Source organism: Uloborus diversus, unplaced genomic scaffold (assembly GCF_026930045.1).
Source record: "Uloborus diversus isolate 005 unplaced genomic scaffold, Udiv.v.3.1 scaffold_1011, whole genome shotgun sequence".
NCBI lineage: Eukaryota > Metazoa > Arthropoda > Arachnida > Araneae > Uloboridae > Uloborus > Uloborus diversus.
The window spans coordinates 1-15,239 of record NW_026557668.1 but is presented as its reverse complement, the minus strand read 5'-3'; the positions used below and the strand labels follow the sequence as shown (position 1 = coordinate 15,239).

The following is a 15,239-nucleotide window of genomic DNA, read 5'->3' as shown; positions in this document are numbered from 1 at the left end:
GACTCATTGCTGCATTCATAGACAAGCATTAGCATGTAAGCGTATTCCCGCAGAATTATCCGCTACTTTGAATGATGCGGTAAAAATTGTAAATTTCATAAAATCACGTGCCACAAACTGCCGTCTATTTCACGCGCTTTGTGAGGAATTGAGAAGCCTTCATGTTACTTTACTTCTTCACACAGAAGTTAGATGGCTTTCCCGTGGCAAAATTTTGACACGCTTATTTGAATTGAAGTCAGAAGTCCAAGTATTTTTTGTTGATCATCCATTTCACTTGTCCACTTGCATATTCGATCCTCTTTGGATGCAAAGGCTTGCATATTTAGCCGACATCTTTTCAAAATTAAATGAATTAAATCTATCCTTGCAAGGTGCAGTTGTTAATATTTTCGTTGTATATGATAAAATTGAAGCTATGGTAAAAAAATTGAATTTCTGGATCCAATGCCTGGAAATGGGTGAGTTTTCTTGTTTCACTTCTCTTAGTAGTTTTTTATCAGAAAACTCAATGAAACTTGATGAAAGCGTTAAAAGAAATGTATGTGAACATCTGCAACATCTTGAACTAACTTTTGACGAGTATTTTCCTAATAGGCGTAACGTCCCTCTCTCAAACAACTGGATACGCAATCCTTTTGAAGGAAATCCATGCTTAGAGAACACCCTGACATTACCTGAAAAGGAAATGCTCATCGAGTTATCCTGTGATAATTCATTGAAAACTACCTTTAAAGAGCTCTCGTTAATTGACTTCTGGCTCAGTGTAAGAAATGACTATACCGTTTTGTCCAAAAAAGCAATTCGAATTTTATTACCATTTTGTACAACATATCTGTGCGAGAAAGGATTTTCCTCCTATACTTATCTCAAAGATAAATACCGAAGCAGATTGAATGCAGAGCCTGATTTAAGACTCAAACTGTCAGACATTGAACCAAACTTTCAGTTTCTTTGTTCCGTCAAACAGCCAAAAATATCGCATTAAGGATTTTTTCCCCAATTTAAAGTATGCTTAAAAAAAATAGTTGGTTTATAAAACTTCTTGTTTATAATTTTTCTTGTAGATGTAGTTTTAACTTTTTATTAATGTTTGCACTTAATGATATTTTACAATTATATTTTTGTTTATTGCAATCAAATGCTGCAAAAAATGGAAAGCAAGCATGCTGTTTTTTTTATTGTTTCTTACATGTTACTAATTTCAACATCAGGGGGTTCGCGAACTTTTTTGCCTGTTCCAAGGGGTTCGCAAAGAGAAAAAGGTTGGGAACCGCTGGCGTAGATGATAGTCTCTGCAGCAGCTTTGATTTCCTCAGCCTTTTCTTTTTTCATTATTTATTTATATTATATTTAATAACCCTAAGAAAGCAGCATTGACATTCTGAACGTTTGTAGCTGCCTGAACAGCTGCATTCTTCGGCAGCTGTTGGAGCAACAGTTTGAAGGAGCGAAGACTGAATACTTGATAACTTTGACAATTTTGCTCCAAATGACTTGAACTTTGGGAATATACTTGGGTTTAACTACAAGACAAAACAAAAAAAGGAAAATCACTTTTTTGAAACTGCATCCCCCCCCCCCCTTGAATACTTCTAAATTTGTGATTGGCAAAATTCTATTTTGCTGTCAAAGAGCCTGATGGCTACAAATTTCCACAATTTAGTTCCCTCAACAAGTTTAATCTGCCTATCTTTCGATACGAATTGAATAACTGCAATGTTGCATGGAATACTTCCTATTTATAACACCATTAACAAATGATTTGATCTTTTTTAAATTTTAAATTCAGTCTGAAAACAGATTCTTTGCCAGAAAGAGATTGAGGTCTCAGTAAAAAAAGAAATGGTCCATTGCTGTCGAAACAAAAGACTATGCCACAATAACAATTATTCTATGTTTATCCCACTCTCCTGTAATTATGTACTATACATGTTCCAGGTGTGCCCGCCCCCCCTTCGAGCAAGGGTGCACACGCCCTAAAATTGCGAAGATCCCCCGAAAGCTAGAGGCCCCTCTAAAAATTAGAAATGCCCCGCAAAGCACCCCTCCTCTAAAAATTTCAATGGCACAATCTGCGCCATGACCCCTTCTCCCCTTGGTGGGCACCCCTGCATGTTCAATGAACTTTTAAATCATTCAAACCCTCAAGTTTTTTTATTTTAAACAATTTTATTGCATGATAAATCAACCAACTTAAATATGCAGGTTTTATTTTCTTGCACTTTTAAAGATAATAGAGAAAATGAAGGTTATATTTCATCTTTTGGCATCCTCCTAAAAATCAAAGGGTGCCAAAAAAAATTTTTTTTTTTTAATGATATGATTCTCTTTAGTAAAAAATATAGCCAAAACATGAAAAAGTGAATTCATTCCAACAATGGACATTTTTAAGACTTAATTTTTATATTTAAAGAAGACATGAAATTCTGAATGTAAATATGAAACAGTACAACATATAATGAAAAACAATACAAGTTTCAATTATTTCATTAATGTGACATTTAATGAATGACTAGATACACTTTACAAAGATAAAAATTACAGTCCTTGGCGAAATTGTTTGACACACAATGTATTTCTTAGACTTGAATGCTTAATCTGGTATTAAGTTCCGTTTTATAGAATAGGTAAGGTTTTATTTCAATATTAAAGGCCTAGAGCTATTAGGTGGGGCATGGCATGAGATATGTAGGTACAAACCTGCTTCAGTTTGTTTTCGAACAACCAGCAATAAATGCATATTTTTCGGTGAACTTGATGTTTTATTTGATTGCATCTGTATAATGAAGTAAATTTTACATACGAAGTACATTCTTTGTAGTTAAATATTGAAAAATCAAATTTTATCAACTGTTAAAAAATGTTGCTTAAGAAATGCATCTAAAACTTTATGCAGGGACTGTAACTTTACAACTTGTTTTACTTTCAGCTCTATTCGGGAACAAGCTTTCAGTATTTTTTTTAACAAAAAAAAAACACTTTTTTAAAATTAAAATTTGTACATATAAAGTATCAATGTTTAGTCGAAAAAACTATGGTTTATTCTAACAAAAGAGAGCTTCATTTCCACCAATATTTTATGCAACACTTAGGCATCCTAATATGTGCATTCTCTTCTATGAGTGACCATCCAAACTATGGGATGTTACAAAACTGTTCGTCTATTTAAATGCAAAAATAAGGATTTAAAAGCTATAAATAACTATTATGTATTTAAAAAAAAAAACTGATTACACAATTTGTGCTTGAATTTATTTACTTGGGGCTTAAATTGTCAAGTTTGTACTGGGGAGGGGGTGTAAACAAATGATGCCACATTTTGAGGAGGGGGTTTAGTGAAATTGTGAGTTAGTGACGAGGAAAGAGGTAGCAAGAAATGTGACATCACTAATTTTTTTCAACTATGCTTATGAAAAACAGAGTGACATTGACATATTGAAAAAAAATGACATTTATAGACAACCTCTTGATGAAGTTTTAATATTATAGTTATTTTTAACCATTATTAGTAGAGTTAACCCACAAAGGAACTTTTTAATTTTTTTTTTTTTTTTTTTTTTGAAATTGAGAAAAACTCCAAGAAGATTTGTCACTTTCTTAGGTGGTAGCTTCGCATTTCTTTTGACTAGATAATTCTTTGCTGATCGTATGATAAGACTCATACCTTATGATTAGTTTAATCATGTTAACTTGAACATGAAATATGTTGCTAAAAGTGAAAAATAGTATTCTAATTCTGTTGAAGAAAAACAAAATATTTTTAGTATTCTATTCAGTACTTTCGATTCGCAAGTGTTAAGCTTTGGTTGTAAAAAAAAGATCGTAATATCCTTATAATATGATTTGCTATATGGCTGTATTTCCAAAGTTGCTTATACAAAATAATAGTAAAGAGATTAAATTGCGAGTTGCACTCAAGATGAAAAAGGTTTGCTCTAGTCTTGTATAAAATCGAAAAAGAATTGAGAATTTAAAATACATAGTAAAAATCAAAATTTTAGGGAAGTAAATATTTTTAGTAATTTCTTAAATGGTATACTAAAACGAAAGTAGCACATATTGTTTCAAAATAGTCTCCATTTCTAATTTTTAAAAAATGGAAAATACAATAAAGCTTTGAATAATTGCAGAAAACAAACATGCATACTAGACATTGGAAATGTTCAAGACATTGACAGCCAGCCCTAATGTCAAGATTAAATGGAATGGAGACTTAAATGCAAAACTAATTCAAAGGTATAACATTGCTGATTAACATCAGTTAGCTGCTTCAAAAGTAAAAGTAAAAATTGTTTAGCTGCATTTGTCAACCATTGAGTATAAAAGGATAAGAAACTTAACTGTAATAAGATTTACTCATAGTAGTTTATCAGTTGATGTTGTGGAAGTGATGAGACATTTGATCAAACTATGGATTGGCTGCAAAAAAATCTTCTCAAAAATTTTGAGACAGGCTTTGAGAGTGATTCTGGTATCAGCCAAACTTTTTTGGATTTTGTTTTTGACCAGTCATGTGGCCAAGTTGAAAAAGATATCATCGTTAAATCCGAAGCATGTGAGAATTGAACTGACTACCCCATATCTAGGATTCTCGAAGTTAAGTTTTCAAACCAAAGCATCATTAAGAGGGGATTGAAGTAACAAAAAGACACATATCTGGAGTCGGACTATTTTCAAAGGGAAAATACTTACACAAGATTTTTCTGTTATTGAACCAGTTAATGTATAACAGTAAGTAGTTCAATTTTGTTCACTGTTTTTCAAACAGTGTGCAGTTTTGACGATTGCAAATAGTACATTTAGATGCACGTGAAGAACATCTATATCAGATACGAAAAATATGTGGTTTATAAAGGACATCTCAGTCACTTTTCGATATTCCACAATAATTTGAATCAATGCCTTTCAAACCTACGAGCAATTTTATGGCAACTGAGGATAATTATGTCTCTATTGACAATTTCTACCATTTACACTGTTCAAACATACAACTATTGCCTTGGATGGATCTTTGACTGGTGAACCTTGGCTATTATTTTCTGATACAGGCATATCAAAACAAAATGACCATGGTTTCTTCCATTTTTTCCAGTCTCTTTTCTGAAAATTACTTTTCGTCAGCTCTGATGAGTTGTTGAGTTCAGATATGTTCTTGAAATCCTTTTTATCTTGTAAAGGAACTTTTGCAGCTTTTTCCACGAAAAACACTTGCAGACCTTTAGACTTCTTCTGAGTCCCACTGCTCCCTGTATTAACAGAAGCAGTCTTCTGAAACAATAAGGGATGTTATGAATAAAACATTCCTCAACTTATTTGTAATGTTAAAGACAGAAATCTAAGCAAAATTACCTTTTTGAAAGATGCTATAACCATATTTCTTGCCTTCTTATCCATTAAGCAGTGAAATACAAAGATAAGGAAACCCTGTAAAAATAAAGGGAACATAATAAAACTTTGGGGGCATAAAATTCATGACATTGAGTAATGTAACGATAAATAGGTTATGCTTCAATACAGAGAACAAGATTTGATGGAACAATGGCACTCTAATTGATCATTAATGGTCATGCTCACAAACCGTTTTAAACCTCTGCTAGACATCTAAATTGCTGATTGATGAAGCCTTCTAATTGGTTAACGTTTTTATTCAGCAGGGGATTTTAACTTTAGTCAGTCCATAGCCCAACTTAATTCTTGTGGGCCGTGACAACTGCTGAAACTCATAGCAACAAAGAGGGTGCTACAGGGAACAACTGTTTCCATTACGTTGCCTCTGGTGGATGCAGGGTTCCGATCGGTGCCTCTTGCAGTCAAAATGGGCGACATCCAATCAAAAATAAACAAACTTTGGAACGTTGATATTGATTGGTGGATGCAATGGAGTGAATCACAGTTTCATCGGTTTAACACAGAAAAGTCATAAATTGTCGAGGCTCCTTAAGCGTCAGCGGCACCTAGTGGAGCCATGATCAGTCATTCAGATTGCCGATCAAAGCCTTTAACCCGTTACGGTCATGTTCCCCAGCCGAGTTGAAACTTGCTCAAACACTCGAACCATCGACTGAAGCCTTCTTTACCAATCACAAGGCTTCAATTGACGATTTGAGTTATCTGACTGAGGTTCAAACATACTGGTTGAAAGAAGGTTTCATTCAGCAGTTCGGGTATGTGACCCGAAGGAAGTTGAGATGGCTGGTGAATAAGGCCGCTTTGAAGAAGACTTTGATCAGTAGTTCGGGGGGAGTTTTTGAATCGGCAGTCGAATAAGGCCGCAAGCTATTAGTGCATTTGGAAGCAAAATTCTCAGTCAAGCGTACAACAACTCATCAGGCATTTTTACGGTACACATTTTCATGAAAATTTGAAAAATTATGATTTTTAAAAAATTATATTAATGAAAAATATTCAGTTGTAAAATATGTTGTTGTGTTCATTTCTAAATAGAGGAATTTATATTAGTTTGTGAAATGGCTAAATTCATTTGCAAAAAACATCCGTTATGCATTAGAAGCAATGTAAAAACCTTTTTAAATATTTACTTATCCACTAAGGAACACAAAGTAATTTTAACGCTAAACTGAGCAACTAACGATGAATGAAACACATGCTGTCAATCGGTTTTCGAAGTCACTTTCTTACCTGAAAAGAGTTGAAAACAGTGAATAGATATCCAGCAATTTCAAAATGTTTTCCAACGTAAAAGAATCCAAACACCCAAGTTATTCCAAGTACAGGAAACAATATGAACGTAACACGCAACCATCGCCTGCAAAGTTGTATTTTTTAATGCAAATCAACTTATATTTAATTGGTTGAAGCGAAAAATAGAAAAAACTTACTTTACGAGAGCAATGTTGTCGTCTTTAATTGAAATTTTGCTAGCTTTCCACTGAGCAAGAAGTAAAGCTGCAGTGTTAACCTAAAGAGATAAAAGAAAATTCAATTTCAAAATAATCTATTAGGGCACAGCACACGCGCACAAAAAAAAAAAAGAATTTCTGTTGTACAATTATTATATGACTAGAAAGTCGCCCGTCAAGGCATGACGGGTGAAAATTGCTTCAGCTCTTCTACATTTCAACAAAGCAACTACCTGTTTGGTATAATTTTGATAGTTGAAATTTAAACCTTAACTCCAGTAAGGTAGCGTTCATTGTTGACCATTTTTTCGTTTCTTCATTCCCCTGAAATGACACAGTCTTACCAGTAAAACAGTTAAGTTACCGGATCGAGTTCATTCTTGTCACAATAAAGCCTTTCCCTGCATGTTAAACATTACCAAAACATATTATAAAATTATAATGCCGTGGCGCGATTTCCATTGTTGAAATACGCGGGTTACTGGATCATTGGCAATTATATATATGAGAATCATTTATTGATTTTTAATTTACCTGTTAAGGCTTGTCTAGTTAGTTACGTGGGTTTTTTTAAACTTGATTTTTGAAAACTCATTTCGTTTATAAGTTACTCGCTACGTAGCCCGGCTTTGCTCGGTCTACCTTGAAAATAAGAATTGTGTCAAGTGACATATATTCAACAATCAGGCTTAAATAAATAAAAAAAAAATCATGCAAAATTTCCCCATCCAAACAGTTGCAACAGATATTAAAATACTTTTAAGAAATTAAATCAAGAAAGATGGCTTTAAAAAGCATAAGCATGGAAACACAAATAAAATAAGTTTTTTTAAGGAATTAAAATGCGAAAGAAAATGGTTAACAATTTGAATGGAAATGCAATTTTTTGAACACGATTTAAAAAGGCTAGTAACTTATTTCTTTGGAGATAGAAGCTTAGTTTTTCAACCATAGGTCGAGATAGATCTAAAGTAAAAAGTGTCGCTTTTTCCCAATTGTGTCAAAAAGAAAACAGTGGGACAATTCCTTCACTTTTCATTGATAGATTTAATGAAGAAAGTAGTGCCTAAATTTCAGCAGGGCCTAAACAAATTTGAGCTAAAAATACAAATAACTCCCTCCGTATTTAGAGCATTGAAGCAAATTGCATAGAACGCGGAAAATTCTACCCTTTCCAACGATATATAATAGTAGGGGAGATAGCGACCGAAATTTTACAACAGTAAATATAAGGCCAGAATTTTTTAAATATTACATTAGTTTACTTAAAAGAAGAAAACCCAAGTCTACCGAAAAGTTATCGAACTTAATAAAAAATTTGCAATATGTTGCAAAAACTTGTAAAATTGTCTTATATATATATAAGGCTGAAACTAGGTAATTTAATTGATTACGTATATACAAAACAAAAAATATATGTCTACCGCGTTCGAAGCGTTGTCGTGCCTTGTCTACCCACGCAAGGTGCGAAAAAATCAGTCAATTTTGACTTAAATATATAAAGCCTTTTTTTTTAATATAATTGTTTATAATATCGAAAATATATATAAAAAAGTCTACCAGTTGTTTTATGTTGTAAAGGCCTTGGTAGACGCCACGGAATGTTGACCGCGTTACTCGATGTACCATTTATCGGGCAGCTAGCGCTCGCTCAAAAAAGTTTAATTTAAATAAATAAAGCTGATTTTTTTAAATAAATAGTTTAAATCCTATTTTCATTAAAATGTTTAGTCTACCGTGGCTAAGAGGTTGCATAGTCTTTGGTAAACTAGCAACCTCTTAGACGTTGCTTAAATTATAAGGTAGTAGGAAAAGTATGAATGATTTAAACATATTTTTAAAAAAGTTAAACATTTAAACAAAATTGAAAAATATTTTATTAAAATTATGTACAAAATTATAGTGAAATTGATTTTTGATTAATAATGTCTTGACCTTTAAAACTATGCTTTTTTTTATTATTATTTATTTATTTATTTTTTTTAATGGTCAATTACTTATAAAATAAATTTTTTTGCATCGATCTTACATAACAATAAATAATTAAAAATAATCAAATAAACAGTACTTTAGATATAAATTAACAACTTGTAAAAAAAATATTCTTCTTAAATTCTTACTTTTCCAATTCAAATCGAAATTGTGTATAAACTAAAACAGGAAAAGGTGCCGAACCTTTTTCATTTTTACCTTAGGACACACCTCATACTAAGAAGGATATCGCGGCCCGGAAAATATAAAATGTATAATTTTTTTCTAAATAGAATGGAAAAACAAGGAAAATGAAAGACAATCACAAACCAAAACTTGCTTCCATGATTACTTCTTGCTTATTTTATTGATACGAACTTTGTATCTGTTTTTTAGAAACCAATACATGACTGATTGGCTTTAAATTTTGCAACTATCATTCATAAGGCCGAATGAAGATGATCAGTAGGTCTGAAATGTTTCAGAATATATTTTGCGTTTCATAACATGTAACACAACAACGAGCCACGTAGACAAGTTTCGCAGGTCCCATGTGGTCCGCTGGCCGTAGGTTGGGCACCATCTGCTATAGATGATATTTCCCCAATCGTAGACCAGCAATCACATTGTGCATCCGTTACATGATGAAATGAATTTAAGGCTTTTAAAAAGGTTGTTAGAAACAATAGAAGCCCTTGGGATACAGGAACAAAAGTTACTAAAGATAGCTTAAAATTTCACTTTTATAAATTTCCGTGGGAGAGCCCCGTAACCCTTTTATTTGCACTATAGCCTAAACTTGATTTCGGTTTCAGAAAAAAATGCCCAGAGGAAACTAGTGTTTCCCTTAGACCAAAAAGGAGCACCGCGCTTTCAGATAAAAGGGCACTTTTTGATAGAAGTTTAGTCATTCAAAATATTTGCTTTTTTTACTTTTTAGTACACTAGCTACATACGAAGTCCAAGTGTTTTCAATAGTAATTATTTTTAAAATAATGAAAATATTTTTGATGTTTAGTTTAAAAAATAATGCTAAAAACATTCAGATATATTCCAATCAGATTCATGTGGATTGAAACGAGGGCGTGACGTTTCAAGGACAGGCTTGTGTGAATCTTTCTTTCGAAAAAAATTTTGCTTCTGTGAAGTTATGTTGAAACTTTTAAGAGGCAAGGAGAGTCAAAAGTTAGCTCAAAGGCGGAAGGACACGGCGCCTTGCTAAAAAATTACTTGGGAAACCTGCCCCCTTTTCTTTTAATGTTCTAAACAATTTACAAAATTATGTTTTTAAAATTTTAAAAGTTGAAAAATTCCGAAGGAGTCACCAGATTTCCTATAGTAACTAAATATAGTTGGAAATTGGGTCGACTAGACTTCAGTTGAAATGATTCCAAATGAGACCACTGAGCCTCTTTCTTCCTCTAACGTAACCAAAGATAGTTTTGAGTTTTTTAATAGTTAAGCGTCGAAAAGTTTTCGTAAAGAGCCCCCGATGCTTCCCTGTTCCATTAATTTTAGATAGCAAAAATTACATTTCTAAAACTTCACATTTCGGGAAATTTCCGAGAAGAGCCCCCGACATTCTATTGTAAACAAAGATAGACAAAAGTGGACTTCAATTTTGGAAAAAAAAAAAAAAATCGGTAATGCTTTTAAACATAATTTTTGAAGTTGGTGCAAAAACGATAGATAAAATCATTCACAGCCATAACTCAACTACAATTATAAATTTAACCAGGCCCAGTTTCTTCACTATCACATAAAGTATGCATTGATGCATGGCCCCACTGAATACTTAACGGCCGTGGCAATCGCTGAAACTCATGGCAACAAAGAGGGCGCCACTGGCTACCCCTGTTTTTGTTTCCACTTGGCGTGATTGTGAGCGTTGGCGCTTTGGCATCTGTGAATACGTGATTTCTCGACTTATCGGGCGTACGTCATTTGACGAAAATTTTAATTTCAAAAGAAGGAATGAAGAGAAATAGTGCTGAATAAACATTGTATTACAAAGGTGAAGAGCATTTCTTATTGTTATTTTAATATCATATCAAAAATTACGCGTAAAAAAAAAATTTAACTAAACACAGAAAACATATGATTTTTTTAATATTAATGCGTAATTCTTAATATATTTTTTTCAAACTTTTTTTTTTTTTTTTTTTTTTTGTTGAAAGCTTTGCAAATAATTTTCAAATTTTTTATTGAAAATCCCCTGGGGTTTCCTTTTTGCATACAACAGTTAAAAGATTGATGATATATGGCAAGAAGCCCTCATTTCTAATTTTACATGCTCATTTACATGCGAATTTTTTCTGCTCAATAAATTATATCGAAAAGAAAAAAAAAAAAACACGCTCCGCAATCTGTAAATACATTCATTTCTCAAAACTTGAGAGGGTCATTCATTGCCCCTTTTGACCCTGATGGGGATTAGAGGGGGGGGGGTATAGGAATTTACGTTACCAATTGCCATTCTTTTTGCTCGTAATGTAGTGTATATTTTACAACGAACAGAATTTAATTAAAAATGTACGCTTGGGAACAGGCCCAACATTTAAAAATTCGCGGGGGGGGGGGGGCAAAGGTTTTGTGTTCGGGAAAAAACGGGGGAAAGTTCGGGAAAAAATTAGGCATTTTGCTCGTATTTTGAAAAAATACGAGCAAAATGCCTAATTTTAGTATGTTTGCAAAATTTAGTGGAGTCATAATTGCCCCCTCCCCCCCCCCCCCGTGATATCCCCACTTGACAGGCCTGGTTAGGAATATTCTTTTTCAAATGAAGAAGAACAATAGAAAAGTTAAAAATATGATGGCAATTTAAGAAAATGAACCATTAATATAATTTTAAAAACATTTAAACTCAGAGTGTGACTAATACATGGTTCTACGACGGGTCCGTGGTTCTCGCACCAATATTTTACGGACACCAAAATAATGTCATTTATCTTTTTCCCCTTCCATTTTTAGCACATCTCATGTTATAATAACTTTAGTGTAGATTTTAGTAGTATATTAGGGCACTATACGCATAGAGATGCACAAATGTTTAGTGCACAAGAGCTATTTCAAAAAAGTGCAGATTTTTTTTCCTTACAAAAGGAAATTCATAGCATAATCAAAAAAAAAAAAAATAATAATAATAATAATAAATAAAAATAACATGGAGCTAGAAAAACTTTCATTTTCCCGAAGCTTAGTTTTTAATTAATTTTTTTAAATGTCCGATTTTGAAAATAAGGCGTGGTCTTTATGACGTCACAAATGATGTACTTTGGCGCATCTGTCTACCGCGTTTCTACGTTATGATGATCAAGAAGCGAATTACATATTGCACTCTACGCTTACTATCAATCATATAGTTGCCAACACTTGTGAGTAAAGAAACTAATTGAATATTGTGCTCTGTGAGTGCCATAAGTGAATGGCATTTCATCATTTGTGATGTCATCGGCAGAAGCGTAAACAATGAAAGTCCTCCGATTAATGCATTTTTTTTTAAATATTAAACTTAGTCAAGCTATTTTAAAAAATGGTCAGATCCTATGATTTTAAAAATGTTCTTTAAAAAAAAACCCCTTAAAATTTCGGAAACGACCCTGTTGCTTCACACTCTTTGAGCATTAAAAAAATGTATATATATACACCCATTCCTCTTTTTATGTAATAAATAGGGACCGCATAAAAAATCGTGTAAAAAAATGCTTCAAACTTCACCAGTAGCTTTAAAAAGTTTTCGCAACTGAGTTAAAAAATATTTTTTTATGCGGTGGATAGGGATTGCATAAAAAAAGTCTCACGTAGAAAATACCCAAAATATTATATTTAAACGAAATCAAAATAAACCAAGCGATGATAATTTTGCCGACTCCCGAAAAATTTCCCGAATTAAGAAATTTTTGGAAAGTCACAGTGACTTCCCATCGGATGCCTCTGTCGGCCCTTGATGATACTACCACGCACTCGTTTGATAAATAATTTTCGCTCGTTTTATAAATAATTTTTATAAACTACAAAAAAAAAAAAAAAAAAAAAAAAATTCCGCACAAAAACAGGTTTGGGTGTACACACACACATCGGAAGGCGCACAGACCGGAGAGCGTTCACTTTAGCTCAGGTTCTATCCCCACCTCCAGGCTCCCACCTTACCCATAGCATCCCGGGTGCTATTACTTCAATATATTTTTCAATTGTTATAAAGTGTTCACGCAGTAAATAATTTTTATGATAAAGGTCAGATTCGGCCATAAAATATTTATCTTATTTACGGCCTGGTATTACCTATTCTAGAAAATCAACGGTCATATTATGACGGGTGCAAATTTCTTGGTCATTTCCATTTCATTCCATTTGTAGAAACAAGAAACCCAACGAGTCATATCGCAATTCATGATCGTGAATAACTTAATTAGAACTCAAGCAGCCAAAATTCAAATTATTATTTTTTTTTTAAATTTATTTTTAACATTTAACAAATACGTGCAGTAGGGGAAGAAACTCCTCAAATACCTACACATGAATTTGTGAAACTAATTTTAAAAAAAAATGGGGAACAGATTATTTTACAAAATGTCAACACTGTTGATATTTTGTAAAATCCTAGCAGGGGAGAGTTCCGTACAAAATTTATTTTGTCTTTGCAAAAGCAAAACAATGATATAATTCTTTTTTACCTGCCATTTTTAAGATATTTTTAAACATACATTCGATTTGCGATAGCTGGAATGTAAAAAGACCGACGGAAAACTTCGACTTATCGAAAGTTTGACTTAACGATAGTTTTGGTTTTTGATATTTTAATATTAAAAACCATACTTTAATTAATAGATACATATAACAGACAAAATTGCAGAACTTAAGTTTTTTAGCACAATATGCACAGTTTAATGAAATGTATTGATAGAAAAAAATCAAAAGCATGCTGGAACTGCTTAAATAGAGCTGATTCTACTTCAGGAAATGTGCACATCTTCATTTGTTTCAAATTCGGATTGCAAGTGAAGGTGAAATAATTATTCTCCCATAGTCACTTCTTTCTTTCTTTCTTTTTTGAGCAATCACGATTGCTTATTGCTTTCATTTGACTGTTTTTGGCGTGCTATCATTTTTCCCACCGGCGCGGCGCCACCCTCTGCCAGCACCACCCGTCGCGGCGGCCGGACTCACACTGCTGCTCCTCTAGCGAAAACCGTCTCCAGGTTACGTCCATATCCTACACACACGCGCATACATACACGCACCAACACACACACGCATACATACACGCACCAACACACATGCACACACAAACACATACACACACATACACAAACACCACCATACAAACATACCCCTACACATACACATACGCATGCATACAGACACCTGCACATACACACAAATACACACAACTGCCCAAACATTCATGCCTGCACACAGACACAAACACATATGCTTACACACACACACACACACACACACACATACCCCGCCCCCACGCACACAAACACTCATACACACAACTACCCACACACTCATGACTGCACACAGATATAAACACACATGCCTACACACATACACATACCCCCCCCCACACACACGCATTCAAACACACACTCGTGATTGCGAAAAACATAATTTGAATTCAAGATGACAAAATTCAAATTAATTTTTCTTTTTTTTTTTTTCGTTCTTTCATAACAAATTTCGAGTAATCTTGGAAAAAACTTCGAGTTATTTAGAATAATTAGAATGGAATTAAAGACAAAAAAATCGGGACTTTATAAAAACTTCGAGTTATAGTAAATATTTGAGTTATCGGACTTCGAGTTATCGCAAATCGACTGTATTTTTAAGAAAATTAAAATATTTAGCGATGTAAAATCCTGTATACATTGAATTCTAGTCATAAAAAACTATTTTCTACACTTGAAAAATGAATGAGAAAGGATCTTTGAACTAGAAACTTTGAAAGAAATTTGATCGCCAAGTTTGCGAAAATTAGGATATGAATTTTCTGTTGGAAAAATAAAATACACACACACAGTAGACCGTCAAGAATCCGCAGGAGTCTAAGATCTGCTTACAAATTTTTGTAATCTTGTTCTAATTGTATAGCATTAGGAGCAGCTCTAAATATCTAGCATTTCTTAAAATAAAAAAAGGGTGGGGAGGGGGGTAATTTTCCGTCATAGGTACGTAGCGGTGCATTTTTTAAGCTGGCGATTAGTTTCAATTTTATTTATTGTCAGGGACTATTTCAAGTTACATATAAAGTACTTATTTAGCGATACCATAAACTTACTTATAAAGACTTATAAGCGAAGCAAGTCTAAAAACAAGATCAAAAAGTCCATTAAAATGAAAAATAATCCTCTGAATAATTAAGTTTCTCCATTAAGCGTAAAATAATTTGGCGGTGTATTT

General features: G+C 33.2%; 1 protein-coding gene across 1 annotated transcript; it reads right to left on the bottom strand.

Moving 5' to 3' along the window:
• Positions 1-4,953: 4,953 nt before the first annotated feature.
• LOC129232053 (adhesion G protein-coupled receptor L1-like) lies at positions 4,954-6,922 on the bottom strand (the record flags this gene model as incomplete). The annotated part of the gene is made up of 4 exons (XM_054866289.1): positions 4,954-5,271; positions 5,353-5,427; positions 6,643-6,769; positions 6,843-6,922. Coding segments are annotated over 4 exons (600 nt in total), but the record flags the coding sequence as incomplete, so codon positions are not given.
• Positions 6,923-15,239: the final 8,317 nt, after the last annotated feature.